The sequence below is a fragment of the Rousettus aegyptiacus genome, unplaced genomic scaffold (assembly GCF_014176215.1).
Source record: "Rousettus aegyptiacus isolate mRouAeg1 unplaced genomic scaffold, mRouAeg1.p scaffold_m13_p_6, whole genome shotgun sequence".
Lineage (NCBI taxonomy): Eukaryota > Metazoa > Chordata > Mammalia > Chiroptera > Pteropodidae > Rousettus > Rousettus aegyptiacus.
This window is the reverse complement of record NW_023416309.1, coordinates 65606685-65630328: the sequence shown is the minus strand read 5'-3', so window position 1 is coordinate 65630328 and position 23644 is coordinate 65606685. Positions and strand designations below refer to the sequence as shown.

The 23644-nt window shown below is 45.3% G+C and overlaps 1 protein-coding gene across 5 annotated transcripts in view; it reads left to right on the top strand.

Annotated features, from left to right (window-relative positions):
- Positions 1–736: 736 nt before the first annotated feature.
- Positions 737–23644, top strand: part of SLC47A2 (solute carrier family 47 member 2) — a 42204-nt gene continuing 19296 nt past the window's right edge. Inside the window, exons 1-14 of one of the 5 annotated variants that reach the window (XM_016145147.2) lie at positions 737–780; positions 1221–1435; positions 2367–2468; positions 2732–2800; positions 3550–3698; positions 4394–4436; positions 7135–7179; positions 7432–7529; positions 7955–8052; positions 9099–9212; positions 9993–10060; positions 11106–11214; positions 12070–12145; positions 12555–12624. In XM_016145147.2, the coding sequence (XP_016000633.2) occupies positions 1313–1435; positions 2367–2468; positions 2732–2800; positions 3550–3698; positions 4394–4436; positions 7135–7179; positions 7432–7529; positions 7955–8052; positions 9099–9212; positions 9993–10060; positions 11106–11214; positions 12070–12145; positions 12555–12624 (1164 nt within the window). In that variant the 5' untranslated portion in view covers positions 737–780; positions 1221–1312. Of the gene's footprint in view, positions 781–1220; positions 1436–2044; positions 2259–2366; positions 2469–2731; positions 2801–3549; positions 3699–4393; positions 4437–7134; positions 7180–7431; positions 7530–7954; positions 8053–9098; positions 9213–9992; positions 10061–11105; positions 11215–12069; positions 12146–12554; positions 12625–23644 lie in introns of those variants that run through there. The other 4 variants (XM_016145144.2, XM_016145143.2, XM_016145145.2 and 1 more) reach the window with 4 other exon arrangements.

Below are 23644 nucleotides of genomic sequence, written 5' to 3'. Positions count from 1 at the left end.
AAATCCTACTGGCTCCCCTTACTTGCTCCTCCTTCTCCTGACTGAATCCCCACCTCGAAGCCCAATCTCAGACTGGCCCGAGTGAGGTGGTAGTTATGAGCGTCTCATGATTTTTCACTGCTCTGCCTGTCCTTGGTGGGTTGCAGGCCACCCCTGCATGGAAGAGAAGAGAGGACAGACCAAGTGGGCCAGAGAGGAACCTGGTGAGATGCCCAGTGACAGCTTTGCTTGGCAAAATAGATGGCGAGAGGGGTGGGCTGATTGCCCAGGTGGCATCACCTGGCTCTCAGGGGTGCTGCTGAAAGGGATAGTAAGCAGAGGACGGTCTAGGGTGTTGTGAGAAACGCCTGGAGTCCTGGAAGGATGCCTGGTGCTTGGAGCAACAAGGTCATCAGAAGCAGATGTGGACTTGCACACAAGGACACATTACAGGGAGGGTGCACACGCCTGACCTATTCTGGGACTTCTTGCTCTAGGGACGAGGATGGGAAAAAGATACCTGAGAAGAAACAACTGAAAACACGGTCGTGGCCTTGAGGCTGAGTCTGGGAATTGGATGTAGTTTGTAATCACTAACCTGATAGTAACTAATGATGATTTGCAAAGCCAGCTTTGTGAGAGAGAATAAAAAGCCATAGAGACAAGGGGTGGGGGCGGCTAGCATTGCCATTCCTTGCCTTTCCTCCTCTCCCTTATCCATGTTAGTAAAAGCATTTCCAGACTCTGACTCTTCTTCCTAACCATCTCTGCAACATAGAGGAGTCTGCCCAGGCATCCTAGGTACTGGCCCCAGCCCCTACCCCCCGGCCCTTGTTCCCTCTCACTTCGCCCCTCCCAGGGCGGGGTTCTGGAGGTAGCCCACCTGGATGGAAACCGGGGTCTGCTGCCTGCCTCTCTGAGTCTCCATTTCTTCAACTGTGAAATGGGAGTCATCTGGGCATATTCTTGCCAAGGTGTAAGATACTCAGTTCCCCAGCCCCCAAACCCCAGGCCCTGCACACCTCAGCACTGCCCGCAACCTTCCCTTCCTGGGGGCTTTGCTGCTGACTCTCTGGGAGAGCAGACATGAGGCACCCACAAGCATAAGCCTGGGTGACTCCCAGGTGTCCAGGGCTCTGTCTTGTCCTTCGTTGGGGCCGGGGCCAGTGAGCTGCTAAGGGAGACCAGGCACATTTCATACATTGCTAAGGCACACCCTCCTCCTTCCCTTTACTCATTAGCCAGGCTGCACGGTGACTCATGCTGGCAAGTCAAGGCTGCCCGCAGGAGTGCTCAGGCGTGCAGGGTGGCCAGCGAGTGGCCTGGGTTTGAAATGGACACCCTCCAGGATACAGTTCCCCTGGATAAAGGGGGCTGCTGCCCTGCCCTCCACCGGCTGGTCCCTGTCGGCTTCACAGCTGAGGCACGGAAGCTCTTTGTCCTCTCCGGACCCCTGGTAAGAAGGTGGAGGTGGGAAGCTGGTGAGTCTGGGGTCTACCTGCTGTCCGGTAATGACATAGGGTGTGCCGGGGGCTGCTCACACCCTTCCCCGGAAATGGCCATGTTGATCATGTCCAGGCTACACCAGAGGCTGTTGCTCAGAGCAGGTGACAGCAGGACAGCTGTCCTTGGACAGTGCCAGGGGTGGCAGTGGGGCCTGGCTATGCTCAGCAGGAACAGGTGTGCCCTCCTTCAAAAGCCCACAGGAAGGCTGGGTTGAGAGATCCCAAAACGACAAGTGGGATCCATCGATGCAGGAGCCTGCAGGTATCCCCAAAGAGGAAGAAGGGGCTCTCTGTCCATTTTATTTCCACAAGGAAAATGGCTTTAGATGCATTTTTTTCTGACCACAAAAACTAGTGACAGTTTTGTTGGGCAAATTGCTCCCTATAAAAGTTTCAGACGAAACAAAAGTTATAAGGAAGAAAAAAATTCATCTCTAATCCCAACCACCTGTATATAGATAACCATTACCAAGATTTTGGTGGATTTTATTCCATTTCTTTTTTGTTTATATGATAATATGTTATATAATCATAACAACATCGAATGCTCTGAGTTCCAGGCTCTGTGCCTCTTGTGCATCCCTGCCCTTTCGGGGAAGAAAACTGGAGTCCAGAGGTTAATGCAGCTCATGGTTAATGACAGTGCAAAAGGAGCAGCCCGCTGTTCTCCTGACTGCCAGCTCTGGCCGCCGTGTCAGCCTTAGCCACATACTTGTTTTCCCTGGTGTGGGCAATTTGCCTGGTGGCTGAGAGTGTTCTTTACAGGTCCCTGGGGTATGTGTGGGGCTGCAGCTGTGATGGGTGGGAGCTTCAGGGTCGGCGGGGGCTGGCAGGCTGAGGCAGGGCTGAGTGGCACCCTTGACTCTGGCCACCACCTTTCAGTTCCTGTTCCAGGTGCTAACCTTCATGATCTATGTCGTGAGCTCAGTGTTCTGTGGGCACCTGGGCAAAGTGGAGCTGGCATCAGTAACCCTCTCGGTGACCGTGAGTACAGCTGTGGCTGTGCGGGGTTGGTCTCTCCCTGGCTTTTCCCCTGGGCTTCCAAGAAGACACAGCGTGAGGGCTGACAGCTGCATCCACAGCTATGACCTGAGGCCCTTTCTCATTGGGCCTCAGCACATGCAGATGGACAGGGTCGGCCAGGAGGGGTCTCTGGTTCAGCTGCACATCAGAGCTGCTGCTGGGCTGCCTCCCCAACTTGGGCCCTGCCTGACAAGACTTGTGTTTTCTCCTATATACGGCTCCAGTTTATCAATGTCTGTGGGGTTTCCGTCGGATTCGGCTTTTCCTCAGCCTGTGACACCTTAATGTCTCAGGTAGGTGGGCCTCCATGAGCTGGGCAAGGGCAGAGCCAATCCCTCAGCTGCTAGGGGAGGAGGACCCGCCCGCCCCACCCCGAAAGGTCCCTCAGTGTGCCCTTGAGCTGGGAGCTTGTCAAACAGAAACTGGGGGTGGGAGCGACAGCCCCCACCCCACACACACTGCCATCCCTAAGGAGGAGTGCTGTCAGGGAACCAGACCTTCCTGTTGAAAGAGTCTATGCAGATGGGCAAGAGAACCATGGAGACAGTTCCCTGTCCTAGCGTGTCAATGCTGAGGGTGCATAGTTTGGATCCCCCTGACCTTGGGGACCCAAAGCCCGGTGAGGCTCAGCTGCGCCCCAGGGTTCTGGGCTCATGATGGACCTGGGGACCTGGGCATCTGGGTTCAGCTCTGGCTATCATTTACTAGCAAGTGACTTGGCAAATGCTCTTGGAACCTCCTATGTCTCAGCTGTGATGTGGGGGAATAACGTTTGCCTCATTAGGGGCTTTTGAAAAACTGGGGACAAAGGGTAGACAAAGTCTGGTACTCAGTAAACCATTATGATTCTGCGAGCAGGCTCAGCCCCTGCAGAGGGAGCTGCCCCAGGCTGTACCTAGGGTTGCTACATGTCAGCTACTAACTGGTGCCTGTTGTGCGCAGGGGCCACTCACAGAACTGGCACTGCTAGCAGGCTCACGCACTGGTTGACCTCATTGGGGAAACAGGGAAAGTACTGAGCAAAGGGGGTGCTGTTTTGCAGACCTTTGGCAGCCCCAACAAGAAGCACGTGGGAGTCATCCTGCAAAGGGGCACGCTCATACTGCTTCTCTGCTGCTTCCCCTGCTGGGCCCTCTTCCTCAACACCCAGCAGATCCTGCTGCTTCTCAGGCAGGACCAGGACGTGTCCAGGTACCACTTGACTTCTGCTGGGAAGCCTGGAAGGGAATGGAGCCCCTAAAGAAGCCTACCCCTCAAGTCCCATGCTTCTCTGGCTCACAGGAGGTCAGTCACAAGAGCAGCTTCTCTAGGGATGGTTCTAGGGTAGGTTTTGGGATATGCGCGCACAGTGTGCTACTCCAGCTGTGACCAGCAGGAGGCTGACAAATGGCCAGTTTTAATTAGGAGGAAAGAGAAAAATAAGGAATTTGCATATTATTCGCAATTGTGTCCCAACACTAGTTGGAACTTCACAGATGCTTTTGAAGAAATTAAATGTGCACTTCCCCATATTCCAAAAAAGAGAGAGGACTGAACCAATTTCCGATGAATTATACAGTTTATTATTAATTTTAAAAATTCCATGTTACATGCACTTCATTTGATTATTTCTTGATAAGATAGAACTTTTTACCTCCATTATAAACCAAGTCACTCCACATTTGGGTTCTCTAGTCATGAGGCCCCTGTGGTTGGGTACTTGGGCTCTTCCTGACGGCATCTTCCTGTCATGTAGTGATAGCATCCCAAACTGCTAAAGTTTCACTTGCCTTGGCGGAGAATTGCAGAGCCTGGGAAAGCCTCTCAGCAGACCCAGGGAGCTCAGGATGTCCCCAGCCGAGGAGGGCACAGCCTGGTCAGTTCCAGAGCTTCTGGTTCTCTTGCAGGCTAACACAGGAATACGTGCTGATTTTCATGCCAGCGCTTCCGGTAATGTGCCACCGCTGGGCCCGGAAGAGGGTGGGGTGGGCTTACACTCTCCCAAATTCTGGCTTTTTGCCTTTCACCCTATTCTGGGGAAGTCCATCAGCCACAGAGACTTCCCACTGTGCCATGAAGATAGCTAAAGAGGTAGGAGAGAAGTTCTCCTTCCAGTCAGTCCAGATTAAACTTTTGAAAAATAACAGAACATGATTTCGTGATTAGAAAACCCCTTATTGAAGAAATTGTAGACAGCCTGGGAAAGAAAAAAGTCAAATCACCTATAATCCTACCATCCAGGTAGAACATAGGTAAGTATTTCTTTCCAGGATTGTTTCTATTCATGGGTGTGTGGTTTCAAACACACACATATAGTTTTAAATGGGACCAATCTGAGTATATTGTATTATAACTTGCTTTTTCCCTTTCAAATATGTCTTTAGTCTCTTGATATGATTAAATAGCCTTCCACGATAACCATTTCAAAAGCTACACAGTATCCATATATCCAAGTTGTGCCATAATTTTTAACCAATCCCTATATGTTAAGTATTTAAGTTGTTTCCAATATTCACTATTATAAACAAAATTTGATAAACATTCTTATAGGAAAACTTTGTGAATATCTGTATTGATTTTCTGAAGATGTATTATTGTAATTAGAGTTACTCAGTCAATGGCTTTTGATACCAATTTATACCAATTCCACTCCCACTGGTAACACTCTCATCAGCACAGAGTATTATTATTAAATTTTTTCTAATTAGGAATTGTTTAAACATGCATTTTATTGACAGTGAAGTTGAATATTTTTGTCGTGTATTTATCGAACATTTGTTTTTCTTCCATTAATTGTTTATACCCTTTGCTTATTTTAGTGAGTTAATATTTTTCTAATTATAATAATGTGTTGAATAGTATCTTAATGCTTTGCCATATGTGTTGCAAACATTTTTCAGTTTGTTACTTGCTTTGTAATTTTTTGATAGTTTTTACTTAAAGAATTTCTAATGTATATACAACAGGTTCATAAATCCTATCCTTTATATCTGTCTTTGATGAGCTTCGAAACACTTAACCCACATCAAGATCATATAAACATTTGCCTATATTTCCTTCGATCCCTTATATGGTTTCCATTTTTACAGATTAAGACTTTAATCTATCTAACAAACTTTTTCTAAGACTAATTAATGACTTTCTTTTCTTTCTCTTCTCCATAAATCTACTAAGTACTAAATAAGCAGGGTGTGTACTAGGGTTAGTTTCTGAAATTTCTGGCCTGACCCAGTGGCCTGTATATCTACTCTGGAATCCACTGCTGTACTATTTGATTCATTGAAGCTTAGTGACGTATGTTACTTATTCCCTGGCAGTTCTGTGTCAGGGATGGCCTTGCTCACTGGAGTTCATCTTCCCGTCTTTGGAACTGCAGCACCCATTTATCCTGCATGGCACCAGGGGCCGAAGTTCTTGAGGAGGGAGCTGGGAAGGGAACAGGTCAGGTGAATTCAGGATGTTTAAAGGATGCCCAGGTCTGGCAGGGTGTACCCTGGCCACACCCACACTGAAAGGCTGGTGCCATGACCCCTTTGGTGCCCGGCCAGCTCCAAATTCCTTCTGTATTATGGAAACCACCTGAAAAAGCTGGTGTTTTTCCTCTAAGTCTTCCCTAGAAACCATGCTTTGGCTCTTCAGACCAAGGCGATGGTATCTTGTCACACAGCCATTGGGGCAGGGTCAGGAGAAAACATCCTATGAAGTTATCATGTGGCAACTCCTTTATCAAAGCAAATCCCTACCACGAAATGCAGCTACAAAAATTTAATTACTAATAAAATAATAATAATAACACTTGGAATACTTAAATGTGCCAAATACTGTTTTGTAAGCACTTTGTATATATATATGAAGTATATGTGCATTATTATCCCCAGTATATATGAGGAAACAAGCAAGAGAGGTTATGTAACTTGACTAAAATCACACAGCTTATAAAAGGCAGAGCCAATACTTGAACCTTGGCAATGTAGTTTTGGCTCCATTCTCTTAATGACTGTGCTACACTAAAATGAAGTAGAGAGAAAGGATAGGCCAGTAATGCACAGGCCCTGGGCCAGATTTTGACAGAGGGCAGAAGGAGCAGGGGCGGTGCCCCTGAGTTGGAACACACACTGACATGCATGCTCCTGTCCTCCACAAACAGGAGAGGCTCTGCCTCACTCCATGAGGTCTTAAACCTGATAGCAGAGGCTGCTGGTGGCCAGCAATGCTCAGTTCCTGCCACTCCTCCACATCCTTGTCTCTAGCAGCCAGAGTCAAGCCCTCAGTGGGTCACAACCTATGGATTTAGGCTCTGGTGTGTCCTGTACACAGGCTCCTGGGGGGCTTTCCTAAGCTGAATGAAGGCCTGGGGTGGCAGCCAGAAGCCCTGCCAGGCACTCTGTCTCTTTCACAATCCTGCTGAAGCATGCTGTCCCTCAGAGTCAACACTCCCTTTCTGTTTATCTTCCCCTGTGGCAGAGCAGGATCCCTGAGGGGGCCTCTCCCCCACAGGTAGGGCCAGAGCATACATCCAAGTGTAGCCTACCTGTAGGACCCTAGACATACTTTAGTGAAGTAATTTCCCCAAACTCAGATGTCTGAGAAACATGTGGTGTTTTTTTGATTATTGTTTATTTGTGTGTTTGTCTTTTATTTTACGCAGGTGACTTTTCTTTATGCCCTGCTGGCAAAATATTTGCAAAATCAGGTACAGGGCCCTGGGTGAAAGGGCGGCCCCCTCCTTCGGCACACTGCCCTATTTTGTTTGGAAGGGGTGCCTGGGGCTTTCTCCCTCTTTGCACCATCTGTAAATCTGCCGTGCCATCTCCTGATCTCTGGTACCGGGGCCAGGAAGGAAGGAATTGCATGTTCCCAGCCTCTTTCCAACCCCTAGATGTGCTCGGGTTTGTCCCCTTGGTCCTGCCTACCCCAAAGCAGGGCCAGTTTTCATTTATTCCAGGGCATCGTCTGGCCTCAAGTCCTCAGTGGCGTCGTGGGCAACTGTGTCAATGGCTTGGCCAACTATGCCTTGGTGTCTGTGCTGAGCCTGGGGGTCAGGTGAGACTCATGGGCTTCAGGGGTCTGGATGGAGAGCACTGTCCACCAAATGCCTTACCCTTGTCTGGGGCAGGTCAGTCATCATCTTTCCTTTACCCATGCCAAAGATTGTGGAGGCTGCCCACATTGTTCAAAAGTGGAGATAAGGTCATGAGGAACTTGGTGGAGACTCCCCACCAAAGAGACAAGAAGAGCCACTCCCCCCACCTGTCCCTGCCTGCCAGGAAAGGCCAAGAGTGGGGGCCTGGCAGGAGAGTGTAGTATGGTGCCAGTGACTCCTGGGGGAGGCCAATCCCAGGATGTGGGTGCTAGGTGAGCCATGCCTCTGTCCCCACCTCCCTATGCTGGCTTCAGCAGGGGAGCCCCCTCCTCCCCAGGGCAAGAGGCGGCTATCAGCCCCAACTCTGTTCTCTCTCCTTTCCCAGGGGCTCCGCTTATGCCAACACCATCTCCCAGTTCATGCAGACTATCTTCCTCTTTCTCTACATTGTGCTGAAGAAGCTGTACCTGGAGACATGGACAGGTGGGGAGGGCCTCCCTATCTTTGGGGGAGCTGAGCAAGTGAGCCGCTAATGAGCCCCCAGCACAGGTACCGGTGTTCCCTTGGTAGGCAGAGGGCCCAGGTGGAGCCCCACTGTAGGAGCCCCATCCCGAGCTTGATTTTATTTTCCTTCAGAGCACCTTCACTCCTTTGATTTACTTCTCAGCACCCACACCCAAAGGCCCTGGGCCCCACCACCTGGTGTGTCACAGTACAAAGCCCTGCTGGGAACAGGCTCAAGGGGCTTTCCACAGTCCTCTTGATCACAGGATGGTGACTAGAGTAATATGACAACACAGGTGAATTCCTACATGTCAGCGGTGGGCTAGGTGCCAGACATTCCCAACCTCTATTAAGTTTCAAAACATCATTCTCATTTTATTTACCTGGAGGAAATTGAGACAGAGAGGTTAAGCAATCTGCCCAAAATGCCAGAGGTGCTACGTTGAGAAAGGCTGGATTCGAACCCATGCCTGTCTACTCTCAGGCTTTGGGTCCAAGCTTTCTGCCTCCTGAAATCTAACTCTGTAGCTTGTAGGCTCCATTTCCTGGGCTTCATTCAGTGGTCAAGGCAGTTCTACATGGCTGCACCTCGCTCCAAGTCTGCAAAGCTCTATCTGCACCGTGAATCCTCTTGCGTCATTGATCACATGCCATCCTTCAAACAATCCTTTGAGGAGGCAGGGCAACAATAAGGACTCAAATTTTCAGTTGAGGAAACAGAGCCCAGAACGGGCAGGGTAGTGGCCCAAGATCTATGGTATCATAGGCAGGGTGGGGAACCCTCCCTGTGCCTGAGGCTCCTACCCTGAACTGTTCTGTAGCAGTAGCCAGGTAAGCTGGTGCCCTGTCCTTGCATCATCTTCTCAGCACTGGACCAGCTGGCATGTCTTGTGCAAAACACCCAGTGCTTGGACCTGCTGAGCTGAGCCCAGGAGTGGGCAGAGCAAAAGGCCATCAGTGGCTCTTGGTAATGGGCAGGAACACAGGGTGGGCTGCTGCTCAGCAATTGGGCCTTCTGTTCCTAGGCTGGTCCAGCCAGTGCCTGCAGGACTGGGGCCCCTTCTTCGCTCTGGCTATCCCTAGCATGCTCATGATGTGCATTGAGTGGTGGGCCTACGAGATCGGGAGCATCCTCATGGGTATGTGGAAGAGCAGGGCGGGGAAACAATGTTGGTGGCTCACCCAGCCCAGAAACTCCTCCCCAAATAGGTAGTTCAACAGCCCAACCCAGTCTAGGTCAGTTGCTCATTTGTCTCACCACCAGGCTGTGAGTTCCCAGAAGGTAGGCCTGGGCCTTTTGTGTTGGGACCCCAGCATTGCCCAGCATAGGCCTGGCACTGAGTGGATACCCAGGTGGAAGTAGCTGAGTCAATGAAGGAGTGAGAAATTGAATGGACTGGAGGTGTGTGAGCTTGAGCAACATGGCAGGTGTGGGGCCCTCACCTGATGCAATGCGTGCCCGTCAGAACACTTAGCACAGAGTCTAAACAACCTGAGAATCAAGTCAGTGCTGGAGTAGCCCCGAGAGACCTTCTAGTCCAAACGTTACCCCCATTTACAGATAGAAAAACCGAACCCCAAGAAGAAAAGACTGTCCAAAGTCACACAGTGGCCGAGCTAAGACCTGAACTTGGGTTCCCTGATCCTGATCCAGTCTCTTTTCCCTCCTTCACCATGCCACATACTCTGAGGAGTTCAACTTGAAAGACAGACCATGCTTGTAATAACCTGCAGGAAATTTCAAAACAATTGGGCAAGATCTTCCTAGAAGGTTGGCGGCCAAGCAGGAACATTTTTTTGTTGTGAATCTGCCCTTCGAAATCATTTACCTCTTGGCCTCCAAGGCAAGGGACATTCTGTTAGCCCAGGGTCCCTTAGCTGGCTCCAGGGCCAAGTGGTCACCTTATGCTTTCCTACAGGTTTTCTCAGTGTGTTGGACCTCTCTGCCCAGTCCATCATCTACGAGGTGTCCACTATAATCTACATGGTAAGGCTCCTCAGGGGTGCCTTTGCCAATCCCTCCACCCCGTCCAGCCCGACTGTTTTCCTGGGCGTATGTAGGAGAGGGGTAAGCTGTCACCCCAAGGGCTATCTCTGTCTTCTGAGGGACCCTCCTGGACTTCCCATGCCCATCAGGTCCAGGTCCTGCCAGACTCACACGTGGGTGGCCCACAGATACTTCATTAGGGGAAATACTGAACTCACATAATGTTAGAATTTTTAAAAATTAATTAGCACCACTTAAAAATTGGGAGATTTTACATCATAATTTGGAGTTTTGCATTTTATTGCAAAGTGGGACATTCCATTTAGCCATGGGCCCATGTTCCTGTACATCCCAGTAGGAGAGAGCTGGGGTACCTGGTGGGACACTATACTCCAGCTCTCTCCTACTAGGATGTGCAGTAGAAGGAGCAAGGATTGGTCTCCTCCAGCTTGATCCCCAGTGCCCTCCTCTTTCCACAGGGACATGGGTTGTCCCATGTCACTCATGTACAAATCTGCCAGGCTCCTGGGGTCATGCAGTCTGCGACCCCAGGTTTAAGCTAAGGGTTCACAAAAATCTGCACATACAAACTAATTTATAAGGTGATTCTTATATTTACAAATGGGTCCACTGATTTTTTCTTTAACCAGGGAACTTTTCTGGCAAATTTAGGGCCACATTCAAGTCTTTAAAATTCATTTACTCATGAGTTTTGGGGAGCACATCGATTTTGGTTGAAAGGCCAGTCTGCCTGTGATGTTTGGAGTGGGTGGGGGTGGGATAGGGTAGTTAACTTAGGGTTTTCCCACTCCATCTCATAACCTAGGATGTCACTGCCTGTTGTCCACAACCATGAATGTCCTCTCTCCTCATGCTGCTTCCCAGGCATTGTCCTGTCTTCCTGCTCTCTCCACTCATGGCCCAAGTTGGAGGGCAGGAGCACTGCTCTACTGCCAGCCCAGGCCACTTCCGGACTCAGCGCCCACCCAATCCCAGGGGCTGAAGGGTGGCTCCACTGACAACGCCTTCTTTTCTCTGCTCCCAGATTCCCATGGGGCTCAGCATCGCAGTCTGCGTTCAAGTAGGAAGGGCCATGGGAGCTTCAGATACTGCGAAAGCGAAGCAATCAGCCATCTCTGGTGTGCTCTGCACAGGTGGGCGGAGTCCTCTCCTGGTGGTTGGGGACTTGGAAAGCTGGAAAGTCAAGAGCTTGGGCCAGGGGAGAGTTTGTACATTGGAGTCAGGGCTGGCCTTAGGAGCAGACAGCAAGGTTTACCCTCCAAATCTGCTATACCTGTGTGCAGTCTGGCCCAGAGCAGTACCTGCTGATGAATTGACGGTGCGCCCCTCCCTAACCCACTCCAGTAGCAAACAACTCTCTTGCCTGTTGTGCCCCTTTCCCACTCCTTCCCTGCTGCTGGGGTTCTGGGCCTTCCAGCCACAGCTCACCAATTTCCATCACTCACTTTTGTGTGACCCTGCAAAGGCCCTTCCTCTCCCTCCAGCCATCCAGGGTCCTCTGCAAGCTTCCCCTCCCAGCATCCCCAGGAGCTTGGAACCTGCCCATCCTACCCCTCAGAAAGAACCAATCTTGTGTCCTCTACCATGGCTCTACTTTCTGAGGCTGACAGATTCGGATCAGAGCCTCTGTGAAGAACAGTGTTTCGTAGACTTCAGACTGCATTGGAATCCCCTGGAGGCAGTGTCCAAACACAGATCGCTGAGCCATACCACACCAGGCAGAGTTTCTGATTCAGTAGATCGAGATGCTGCTGCTGCTGCTGCTGCTCCAAGAACCCCACTTAGAGCACCTTGGGTAGAAAGGCATTTTATATATTGTCCTTCCTTCAGAACTGTAAAAGAGTGTCTTAGTTCAAGTGAATAACTCTAATGCGGGGAACTTCAGGCTCTTGGGCTGGGTGTGGAGGGCTGGGCTGACTTGTGCTGACATAAGCTGGGCTTCTTCATGTGTTGGGTTCAGCCAAACACTCTCCTTTTGTCTCTTGCAGTTGGCACTTCACTGATTGTGGGCACCCTGTTGAGCATCCTGAAAAATAAATTGGGGCATATTTTTACTGATGATGAGTAGGTAATCAGTTTTCTGCCCTGACTTCTGGGAAATGTCAGAGTGGTTTGCAGCCAGTCCTCAGAGACTTGTCACATTCCTGGCTCAGCAACGGGTCCAAAGGAAGCAGGACTAGCTCCAGCTTTGCCCTCACTGAGAGAAAGCCAGCATCTATGCATGTAGTTCTCCCAGGCCATAGCCTCCACCACTTGCTTGTCCAAAGACAAAATGATAGTCAAAGGGCAGTACAAAACTGGGGGCTCTTCTGGAGTTTAAGAAGACCCATAGACATGTAGTAACTCAGGGCTAGGCTGCCAATTAGGTTCCTAACATGTTGGGGGGCTGTAATAGAAGGGATATAGCTGGATGTCTAAGACTATAATCCTGTCTTAGTGCTCCAAATGAATGTTTTTCCTGTTTCTTCTGCAGAGAAGTGATCGCCCTGGTGAACAAGGTCTTGCCGATTTACATTGTCTTTCATCTATTTGAGGCTATCTGTGTGAGTACCACTGATGAGCCTTGCCCTCTCTGAAGCCTCACGGGGCTGTGAGAATTAACTCATCAACCCAAGTGGAGCTAACTGTATATAGTAAATGCCCAAAGTATTTGCTTATATTAGTCCTATTTTTATTAAAAACGACGGCTCTCCTTGACTTCTGCAATTCTAAAAAGGCAAAAGATGAATGCAGATTAGCAAAATACTGAAAAACTGTACCACTGTAAACTCATAAATCTTTTTCCTTCCTTGTTGCTTATGTGCTGGGGCCACAGGCACTGAACCATACCTCTGACTGGTCAGGAGCTTAACAGTAAGCACTTCCTGTTGCCAGTACAAAGGGCCATTTCTGAGAGGGAATGAATGAACCCACTCCCTGAAATCTCTCCTTTGACCACTAAAGGACAAGTTCCATTTAGTGCAGATTTGAATTATATGAATTTTAAAAAGCATGACATAAAATGTGAAAATGCTAAAGTCTCATTTTATAAGCGGAATTTGAAATCTTGTGTCTTCTACTTTACATCTTGAGTTAAGTAAGTTCTTCAGGAATGCAGCCCTTGCATAAAATCCAACAGCCCTGCACAGGAGTTTATGCGCTTGATTAGCAACACAGAGCACCTGCACCCTAGACTGTTCCTTGTCTGGGGGAAAACATCTGCGCAACAGTAATTTTACTCTTATTAAAAAAAAAAAAAACATAGAGAAATTATATTTATATAATTTGATTTATGAGAAAATTTCCCAAAGGACTATCCAGTTTGCTACATATTCTAGAATTTAACTAGCCAGGCATTTAGAAAGCAGCATACTTGGAGTTCAGGCTCTTGGCCTCAGCAAAACTGCTTCCTCTGGGCTGTGTTTTGTCATTATATACATAGCTTTTATCATGGAACATTAAAAGAAATTGTCTTGTGGAATCGATGCAGGACGGTGTGAGTTCCCCTAGTGGGGAACTCAAATCCTACACTGAGAGAGAAGGAGGGTCTTGACTGCGTGCACAGGAAAGAATTCAAGGGAACGCCAGAGTTGCAGACAAAAAAAAAAAGAAGGAATAATGCTCCATAGACAGATTGTGGTCTCCTCTCAGAGACAGTGAGTGAAAGGGACTTAGTGTTGAAGGAATTCAGTTTGTTTGTGATTCTTAGTTTCTATGATTTGGAGTTTAAAGACTTTGTTTCCTTATGTTCCTTTGATGGTATGGGTATGCAGTGTGAAAGACAAGTTAGGAATCGTTCTTTGTTCTGTAGGTTCTCTCATGGCATGGCCATAGGGTGTGAATGGTTAGATTTATTTTGTGTAGGGTATGACTTAACGACTCTATTTTCTTTTCATGTATGGGTAACTAGTTTCTTAGTAATCCCAGCAGGAATCTTCCTTTGTTCTGTAGGTTCCTTGTGGTCTGGCTGTAGGGATGATCAGCACATTGTAGACTCTGACTCCAACCTGATTTAATATTTAGTTTTCATGTCTCTTCCCTTATCATTCCCACCTCAGAGATTGTATTCCCTTTTTCTAAAGGGGATGTTGAGGGATGAACATCTGTGTTCTGTAACTTCTTCAAAGCTGAGACAGGGCTGTTGTCTCTGCCTATTGGGAATGAAAATCTCTAAAAGCCCATTCAAAGGGCCTTGGAGGCAGAGAATATGGCGGTTGTTTCAGTAATTGGAAGTAATTCAGTAGTTGGAAGCCTTGCATGGCCATCACCTTTATGTGGAATTGTAGAAGTCTGGAAGACACAAGATTAAAGAGATAGAGACTGAAAAGTGATAGAAGTAAGATAGTCACCAGGGGTCCTAGGAGGAGAAGGAGCCAAATGATATTTGATAGGTACCCTTTAATGGAGTCCTATACAGCGGGGTCATTTTATAGTAAAGGAATTTCTGGTATTAACGCGAGGTGGGAAGTGATCGTAAGAGCAGTCCAGACAAGGTGGCTGACGGAGAAGGCCAAGAAAGCTTCATGGTATAAGGCTGGAGCAGGAGTGATAGACCTTTCTTTCCCTAAAAGCCAGCAAGGACAAAGGGTCTCCTTCCCCTGGGGAGGGGGCTATGTGAAATGGCAGAAGCTGCATAAGATGAAGGTGTTTGCAAAAGTAAAGATCAGGCCTGCCCACTACGTTACTTACACTAGCAATAAGTAATCATCATTTTTAAGTTTAAGGTCTCTAAGAAGATGAGGGCTGTCACGAAACCCCTGGGGCAACACAGTCCAGGTGCATTGTGGCCTCTTGGGTCTCAGGATCTTTCACTTAAAAGCAGAAAGATAGGTGGAATCAGGGTGTGACAGTCTACAGGAAAAGGCATCCTCTAAATCTGAAACAGTATAAAATACTGAGTGCTCCCAGGAATCTGGGCGAGGAGGGTATACGGGTTAGGAACCATGGGATGAATGGGAACAACTACTGCTAACTGCTCTAAGATCCTGGACAAATTGTTATTCTCAGTTTGACTTCTTCAGGCAGGATTACCGGGGGACCGACAGGGTTTAATTAATCGCTGCTTTAGGAATATTTAAAAATGGGGTTGAACTCTTCGAAAGGCCTCTGATTTTAAGGGATGCTGGTACTTGCAGGGTTATGGCCCATGTTTTATTTTAATTGGCTTGGTATTAATTGGCTGCCCTGGAGAAGTAACAGCCTACACAGACTGCCACCTGGTGCTAATTTTCTTAGGAAGGATGCTCGAGAGCTAGGTGCAGTGGGAGTCCAAAGAGGGGCACTACCCTAGAACCCTGGTGACCAGATTCTTGTCTTATGCCCTGAGAAAGAATTCAAGGACTGGACAAATAGCAAGGAGGAAAGCACAAGTTTTATTAAAGCAAAACTACACACTGAAGAGAAAAGTGATGGCAAACTCAGAGAAAGAGTTTGGAGAAAGAGTTTGCCCCAAGCTGTCTGAATTTCCGGCTTTTGTTTTCTTGGGGGTGGTGGGGAGTGCCTGGAGATGTGGTACTTGCAATGCAGGTGGTATTTTAATGATATTTATGACTAGCCAAACTGAACAAAGGACAAGGGAAAGACCTGGAGCCTTATCCTGGAGACAGGTGTCCCAAGGCTATCAATTCTGCCTCCCGTCTTAGTTTGTTTCTTATGCCACCTGGAGAAGGGGAGTTGACCTAAGGCCATCTACTTGAACAGAGTAGACGGGTCTAGCATCTAGTGAAAATTCAGTTTCCTACCTGCCATGCCAAGGGTGACCTGAGGCTCCACTGTCATAATGGCAACGGATCTCTCTAGGACCAGAGCCCGTGAATGCTTGGGCCTCCTCAGTTGTAGGAGGTGGCTCTCTTATTTGAGAAGCTAGCCATGAGGGGAGAGGGCTTAGGAGGTCCACCCCTTTCCAGGGCTGAATGGACACACCTTTCCAGCGCCCTTCCTTTTTGCAGCATGTGTGTTGGCTGTGCCCCAGTCCTATGTCGACCAAGAAGATTGAGGCCATCCTGGTCCAAAGGCTTTTATTGCCTAGGGTCACCTTGAGATGGTCCCTGTATTATGTCAGCTAAACTTTGCACATTTTCTCCTTTTTTTTCCTCCTCTGCCCAGTCCCGGTTACTGAACATCTTGAAGACCTCTGACACCAAGGCAGCTTGTGGGGTTTGGGGTCTGGCTTCCACATTTGGAGTTTCCTTTGAATATCTAGCACAGCCTGAGTTATTGAATGCATAGCCAGGAGTGTCTGGCCCTCATCAGACTTTGGGTGTATGTTAGTATATTTTCTAAAAGCCTTAGAGAGCTGGTGAAGATATATAGTTGGATTCTCATCCTTTTTCTGAGTAATCTCTTTTACCTTAATATAAGTCACTGGCTTAGTTTGGCATCTTTTTTAAAATTTCTTCCGATATGCAATTAAGAAAGTGACTCATCTTTAGCCGATCTCTCTCATCCTCATAGTTCCACGTGGGACGTGTTCTGGGACTCCTCATCAGCCGCTTGATAGGTAGTAAATTCCCTGGCATTCTGAAGGATCTGAGCCTTTTCATCATGGATGCAAACATGGGTCAGAACTACTATCACATCCTGCCAGGCTGGAGAAAAGGTCAGGCCAAGCTTAATGACTTCATCCCTAAACTTATCTGGGTTTTTGGTAAAAACGCCCAAATCATTCTTTACACTGGCGTATACTGACATTGAGAAGGGTACATGAACCCTAACAGGCCTGAAATATAGACATTCACATAATTATTAGCAAAACTTAGTTTTTACTATTGTGGAGATTTAGATTTTTTTTTTTTTAAGTAACCAACAACTTGGTTAAGACAACATAAAACACAGAAAATTATTTTGATGAAGCACAATATCCTTGTTTCTACTCAGAAAACTTTTCCATAATGTCAGTAGCAGACCACCTTAGTCCAAGAAACGCTTATTTAACGGAGAGCTAAAACCCAATTTTGCATTAGCTTACTTTTGATATTTAAATTTATTTACTTAATTATGTTTATTCCAATTTTGTTTAGCTTAACCATATATAAAATTTCCTCTTAAGATTTATCTTTATAAACCTTCCACAACTATCTTCATTCCTTTTAGTTTGCCTCTTCTTAGTTCATTTAGAAATAACTAACTTTAGAACAAACTACTTTTCTTTAATTTTCTTCAAAATATACCTTCATACCTTATACCTGCTATTACCAAAACATAAATTTTGTTTTCCATCATAACTAGAATTCTTAACTCTTAGAAACCTCAATTTCTAGTGGGAGCTAAAAAGTAAGCAATTAGCATTCTTTAGATTGGCAAATTTATATACTTTGTAACCTCTAGACACATAGGTTTATTTTGACAATATATTTACAGTTTTTTTTAGAAACATATTTTTAAATAAGGTATAAGACATTACTTATTTAATGTATAAAAGCATTTAATTTTTTTCAAGCCTATTAAATGTTTTAAACTGCTAATATTATCCAGAGGCAGAAACACCATATTATACATTAAACACAGACAAACCTAGATATCAGAGATTATGCACATAAACAGAATTACCAATAATTGTAGAGGATTCATGATTTTACATGTGTCCTTGACAGTTTAAGAGGTTGGAAAAAAGGCCATGGAGGAGTGTGGCTTGTGAAACTAGCTGCTTGTGGTTTTAAAAGTGCCCCTTTTTTTCTTCAGTTACTACAGCCTTGGGCAGTAGTGGCTCTGCATGACCTTGAAAGTTACCGAGAGTTAGAAAAATCTTGTAAGACTCAAATTTGCCAAGTTTCTAAATTGTAGAAAAATACGAGTTGTTTTTTTTTTCTTCTAAAGATTGCCCTGTTTGAATCGGTTCTAACTGTTTAAGAGACATCCCAATAGAGAGTCTTCAGGGATGCTTGGTCCCCTTCTATAATTATTGTATGTCTGAAAGAGATGGGGCCTGTGGGTTCTGACTGTGAGGTGGTGTCAACTATCTGCCTGCCAACAACCCTGTGCTTTAAGGAAGAAAAGGATCAGCCAGGTGCCTGGAACTCTTAGAGATCCAGGCTGGTAAGGAGAGGTTAGGACCCTAGGAAGTTACAGATATAGTACAATTGGGCAAACCTGTGGGGGCCCTTGAGCCCCTGGATAGAGAAGGCAGCGGAAAAGGTACTTGACCAGACAGGGGAAAGTAGGAATGTGACTGTCTATGAGAAGAAAGGGATCAGCTCAACAGAGGTCTGCTCGCCTGGCTAGCTTAAGGAGATGTTTTGGGTGAGGAGTAAGAACCAAAAGCCACTGAGAGAACAGACCAGAACTCTAGGCTCTGAAGTCCTAGCCTAGTTGAGGGCAGAACCTGGGCCCTCTCTTTCTTAAGCAAATTATCCAGACAATTCAATGGAGGAAGGAGAGGACTGTGAGTTGGAGAGTGTGGCCCAAATGAGAAGAGTAGTAAAATGAAAGTAAGGAATGAATGTCTCCTGGAAAATGGGCCCAGACAGTGGTCGCCTAGAGTGTGAGATACGAAGCACTTGCGCGGGCAAGAGCAAAAGTCAGAGAGGAGCTCATGAACCAGAAAGTCCTGAGTCCAGGGAGACTAGAGTAGGGTGTCTTTGGCTTCCCCAGCAGAGACAGCAATGTTCCTCCCTGCAAAAAAAAGCAGGAGGTTCAGCGACTCCAACATAGGTGAAGAAGTCAGAAGTAGCTACTAGGTGGATAATCTGAGAAAAGTCCAGAGTGAGAGAGTCAGTTGCCTCAGATAGAAAAGGAGTAGAGGGGATAGGAAGGGTAAACGAAGGCTAGCTCCCCCAGGAAGAGCTACTTTGTTAGTCCTACAGTGCTGGGGACGAAAAGGCTAAGAATTGTAGAGAGTCCAGGGTGGAGAGAGAGAAATAAAGAAGGCTAGCTAGCCCTTGGGGTGGAGAAGCTACTATAATATCTTTGCCCATTGAGAAGTAAGGTTGAGACAACCTACCACAGTAGGATGGCAGCCAAGCCCAAATCCAAACGATTAGGGCTTTCTCTGGAGATGGCTCTGGCATTCCAGAGCCAATCAAGAAATGAGTGATAGGACAGACAGGGGACAAGGTTGGAGAGTTTAGCCTGGGCAGCAAGCCTATCTCTGACTCTCCAGGTTATGAGTTCCCACAGAGATGGGCGGGGTTGAGGTAAAGGCTAAGGGGCAGAATGGAGGAGTTAGCCCTAGTGAGCTGCCACAGCCCATTGCTTCACCAGTAGCAATCCCCCAGTGAGAATGAAAGCAAGGTACCAAAAGGAAGAGACAGAAAACTCCCTGGGACTCACCCATCCTGTCATGGGTGAAAGGTGCTGCACAATCTTAATATGGAGTCTGGGTGAGGGGATCCCTCAGCAGGTCTTTGAAATTCTGATGAGAAGCACCAAGTTTCAGGGAAAGTATAGGAAGAGTAGAAGGAAAGACAGATGATATCGATGGACTCCTGCTCTGTCAGAGGGCTGAACTCGACCAGATCCCAAGCTACCATCTAAAATTAAAGAGGGGAGTCATACCCTATTTGAGTGAACCAAGTTTATGTCCTTTGATCCCTTCATGGTGTCCAGGAAAGATGATGTAGGACAGAGTGAATTCCCTCAAGGAGAGACTCATGTCCTACATCGAGAGAGAGAGGGAAGGTCCTTGACTGCTCACAGAAATGAATTCGCACGCACACCAGAGTTAGAAACAAAAGAAAAGTTTATTAGAGAAGAAATAATGCTCCACAGACAGAGTGTGGTCTCTCCTCAGAGACAGAGAGAGATCCTGAGTGTTCGAGGAATTCAGTTTGTATGTGATTCTTAGTTTCTATGAATTACAGTTTAAAGACTTTTATTCCTTATGTTCCTTTGATGGTATGGGTATGCAGTGTGAAATCCTGCTGGGAATCTTCCTTTGTTCTGTAGGTTCCTCGTGGTCTGGCTATAGGGCTGATCAGCACATTGTAGGTTCTGAATACAACCTGGTTTAATATCTAGTTCTCATGCCTCTTCCCTATATCAGAACCTATTATTACTTTTGTCACAGGATATTGTTAAGGACACTATATCTTTTTCTCCCGATCACTAACACTGGTTTGGAATAGCCTTGTGGTTCCCAAGGAATTAAGTGGGCAGCACTTCTCTATTCACTTTGGCCATCAAAGAACTTGGAAGCAAATTTAAAACTAGCAATTATAAGAGGCCTTATAGCTTGTGTATTTTCATTCTGTCATCTTTCCTCCTGGCTATATTTATATTGTTCTTAATTTATGTTTTCCATGGACTTATTTTTGTTATACTTTATTGAGTTATAACATATGTACCAGACAATTCGTGCTTTTTAAGTGCACAATTTAACCATTTTAAATAAATTTAGAGTTGTGCAATCACTACAATCCAGTTTTAGAACCTTTCCATCATCCCCCCAAATTTCCTGGAGCCTGTTTTGTGGTCAATCCCTGCTCCCACCACCAGGCCCAGAACTGGGAGCACTTATGCCTATTGCCTCTTCTTTCTTTGGCGGATGGCGAGGGCTGCATAACAGATTACCTTACTAGAGTGTGATCAGAAAATTCCAGATTGGTTGATTAAGATTATGCTTGTGGGAGAGGTTGAAACTGTAATTAAATCAGGCATTAAATCTAAGTTTGGTATCATGGGCTTTTAGCATGAGTGACATCATTTTGGGCCTGTGATAATCTCTTTAAGACCATAAACCTCCTCCTTCCCCTAAGTTTCCTCTACTATTTACATTTTGTATTAGTGTGGCACATTTGTTAAATTGATGAAAGAATATTGATACACTAAGGTTCTCTCTTGGTATTGTATATTCTATGGGTTTTGACAAATGTATAATGATACATATCAACTATTATAGAATAGGAATAATTTCACTGTCATTATTACTGCCAAAATTATCTGTGTACCACCTATTCATTCCTCCTCTTCTCCCTGTGTCCTCCAACCCCTAACCCCTGGCAATCATTGATCTTTTTATTGTCTCTGAAGTTTTGCCTACTCCAGATGTCTTATAGTTGAAATTATACAGTATGTAGCAGATTGGTTTCTTTCACTTAGCAATATGCATTTAAAGTTCCTCCTTGCCTTTTCATAGCTTAATAGCTCATTTCTTTTTAGCACTAATACTTCGTTGTCTGTATCCATTCAGCTATTGAAATACATTTCAGTTGCTTCTAAGTTTTGGCAATTATGAATAAAGCTATAAACATTCCTGTGCAGGTTTTTGTGTTGACATGGTTTTCAACTCTTTCCGTAAAAACCATCTGGGAGGATGGTGGTACTATTATGTTTAGCTGTGTAAGAAATAGTCCAATTGTCTAACCATTTTGCATTCCCATCAGAAGTGACAGTTCTTGCTGCTCCAAACCCTCATCAGTTTTTGGTGTTGTCAGTGTTTGAGACTTTAGCTATTCTACTAGGTATGTAGTGGTATCTCATTGTTGTTTTAATTCAAAATTCCCCGAGGACATGTGATGTAAAGCATCTTTTCATATACGTATTTGTCATCAATAAATCTTCTTTAGTGAGATGTCTGTTCAGATCTTTTGCCCATCTTAAAATTGGGTTGTTTTCTTATTATCGTTCTAAAAGTTTTTGTATATTTTGAATACCAGTCCTTTATCAGATATTTGTTTCTCAAAGATTTTTCTCCCAGTCTGTGGCTTTTCTTTTCATTTTTTTAACCATGTCTTTTATAGAGCAGATGTTTTTAATGAAGTCCAACTTACCAACGTTTTTTCTTTCATGAATCGTGCTTTCGGTGTTATATCTAAAAAAGTCATCACCAAATCCAAGGTCACCTACATTTCCTCCTATATTATCTCCTGGGAGTTTTATAGTTTTGCATTTTGCATTTGAGTGCATGATCCATTTTACTTTTTGTGAAAGGTAAAAGATGTATGTCTATTCAGATGGTCTTTAACTTAATGATGGTTCAACTTAATGATTTTGTGACTTTACAATGGTGTGAAAGCGATACATATAATAAATTACATGAAACATTCAGCACTTAATTCTATATGGCTTTGTGTTAGATGATTTTGCCCAACTCTAGGCTAATGCAAGTGCTCTGAGCACATTAAAGGTAGGCTAGGCTAAGCTATGATGTTTGGTAGGTTAGATGTATTAAGTATATTTTCGACTTATATTTTTAACTTATGATGGGCTTGAGACATAACCCCATTATAAGTCGAGGGGCATCTGTATTCATTCTTTTTGCATGTGGTTGTCTAGTTGTCCCAGCACCATATCTAGAAAAAAAAAAATCTTTTCATTGAATTACCTTTGCTCCTTCGTCAAAGATTTGTTGACTATTTGTATGGATCTATTTCCAAGATCTCCATTCTGTTTCATTCATCTATTTGTCTATTCTTTCACCAAACCACATTGTCTTGATTATTGTAGCTTTATAGTTAAGTCTTAAAGTTGGGTAGTCAGTCCTCTGACATTATTCTTTAATATTGTGTTGGCTATGGGTCTTTTGCCTTTTCACTTTAACTCTAGAATCAGTTTGTAGATATCCACAAAATAACTTTCTGGGATTATTTCTCATTTTTATTATAGCTATCCTAGTAGGTCTGTACTAGTGTCTCATTGTGGTTTAATGTGCATTTCTTTAATGATTAATGACTAATGTTGAGCCCCTTTTGGTGTGTTTATTATCTATTTGTATGTCTTCTTCAGTTAAATGTCTATTCAAGTCTTTTATCCATTTGAAAAATTGGACTGTTTGTTGTATTAGCTTGCTAAGGCTGCTGTAACAAAGCACCAAAACCTAATTGACTTAAAATAACAGTATATTGTTTCACAGTTCCGGAGATCAAAAGTCCTTAATCAAGATGTTGGCATCACTGTGCTTCCTCTGATGGCACTAGGGAAGGATCTGTTCCAGGCCTCTCCCCTGGTTTCTGGAATCCTCAGGAATTCTTTGATTTGTAGATGGCTGTCTTCTCCTCGTCTCTTTCCATCATCTTCCCTCTGTGTGTGTCTGCCTCTGTGTTCAAATTTCCCTGTTTCACAAGGACTCCAGTCATTCTGAGTTAGGGCCCACCCTGATAGTCTCAACTCAACTCGATCAATCCGGAAAGACCCTATTTCCAAGAAAGGTCACATTACAAGTACTGAGAATGGAATTTTAACATCTTTTTCACAATTCAACCTGTAACATTTATCTTCTTATTACTGAACTACAAGAATTCTTTATATGTTCTACATACAAGTCCTTTATCAGTTATATACAGCCCAGCCTGTAGTTTGTCTTTCATTTTCTTACCGGTCTCTTTTGACAAAAGCTGCAGAAGTCTGCACTTCTAATGTAGTCCAATTTCTCAATTTCTTTTCTTTTGTGGCTTATGATTTGCTGTTGTATAGAAGAACTCTTTGCCTAACCCAAGGTCACAGAAATTTTCTCCTATGATTTCTTCTAGATGTTTTATAGTTTTAGCTCTTACACTTAGATTTATGAGTTCATTTTCATATGTGGTATGAATAAAGGGCTTAAATTTATCTTTATGCATATGGATGTCCAACTGTCCCAGTACCATCTGTTGGTGTATGAAAGGCTATTTTCTCCCATGTGAATTTTCTTGGCACCTTTGACAAAAATCA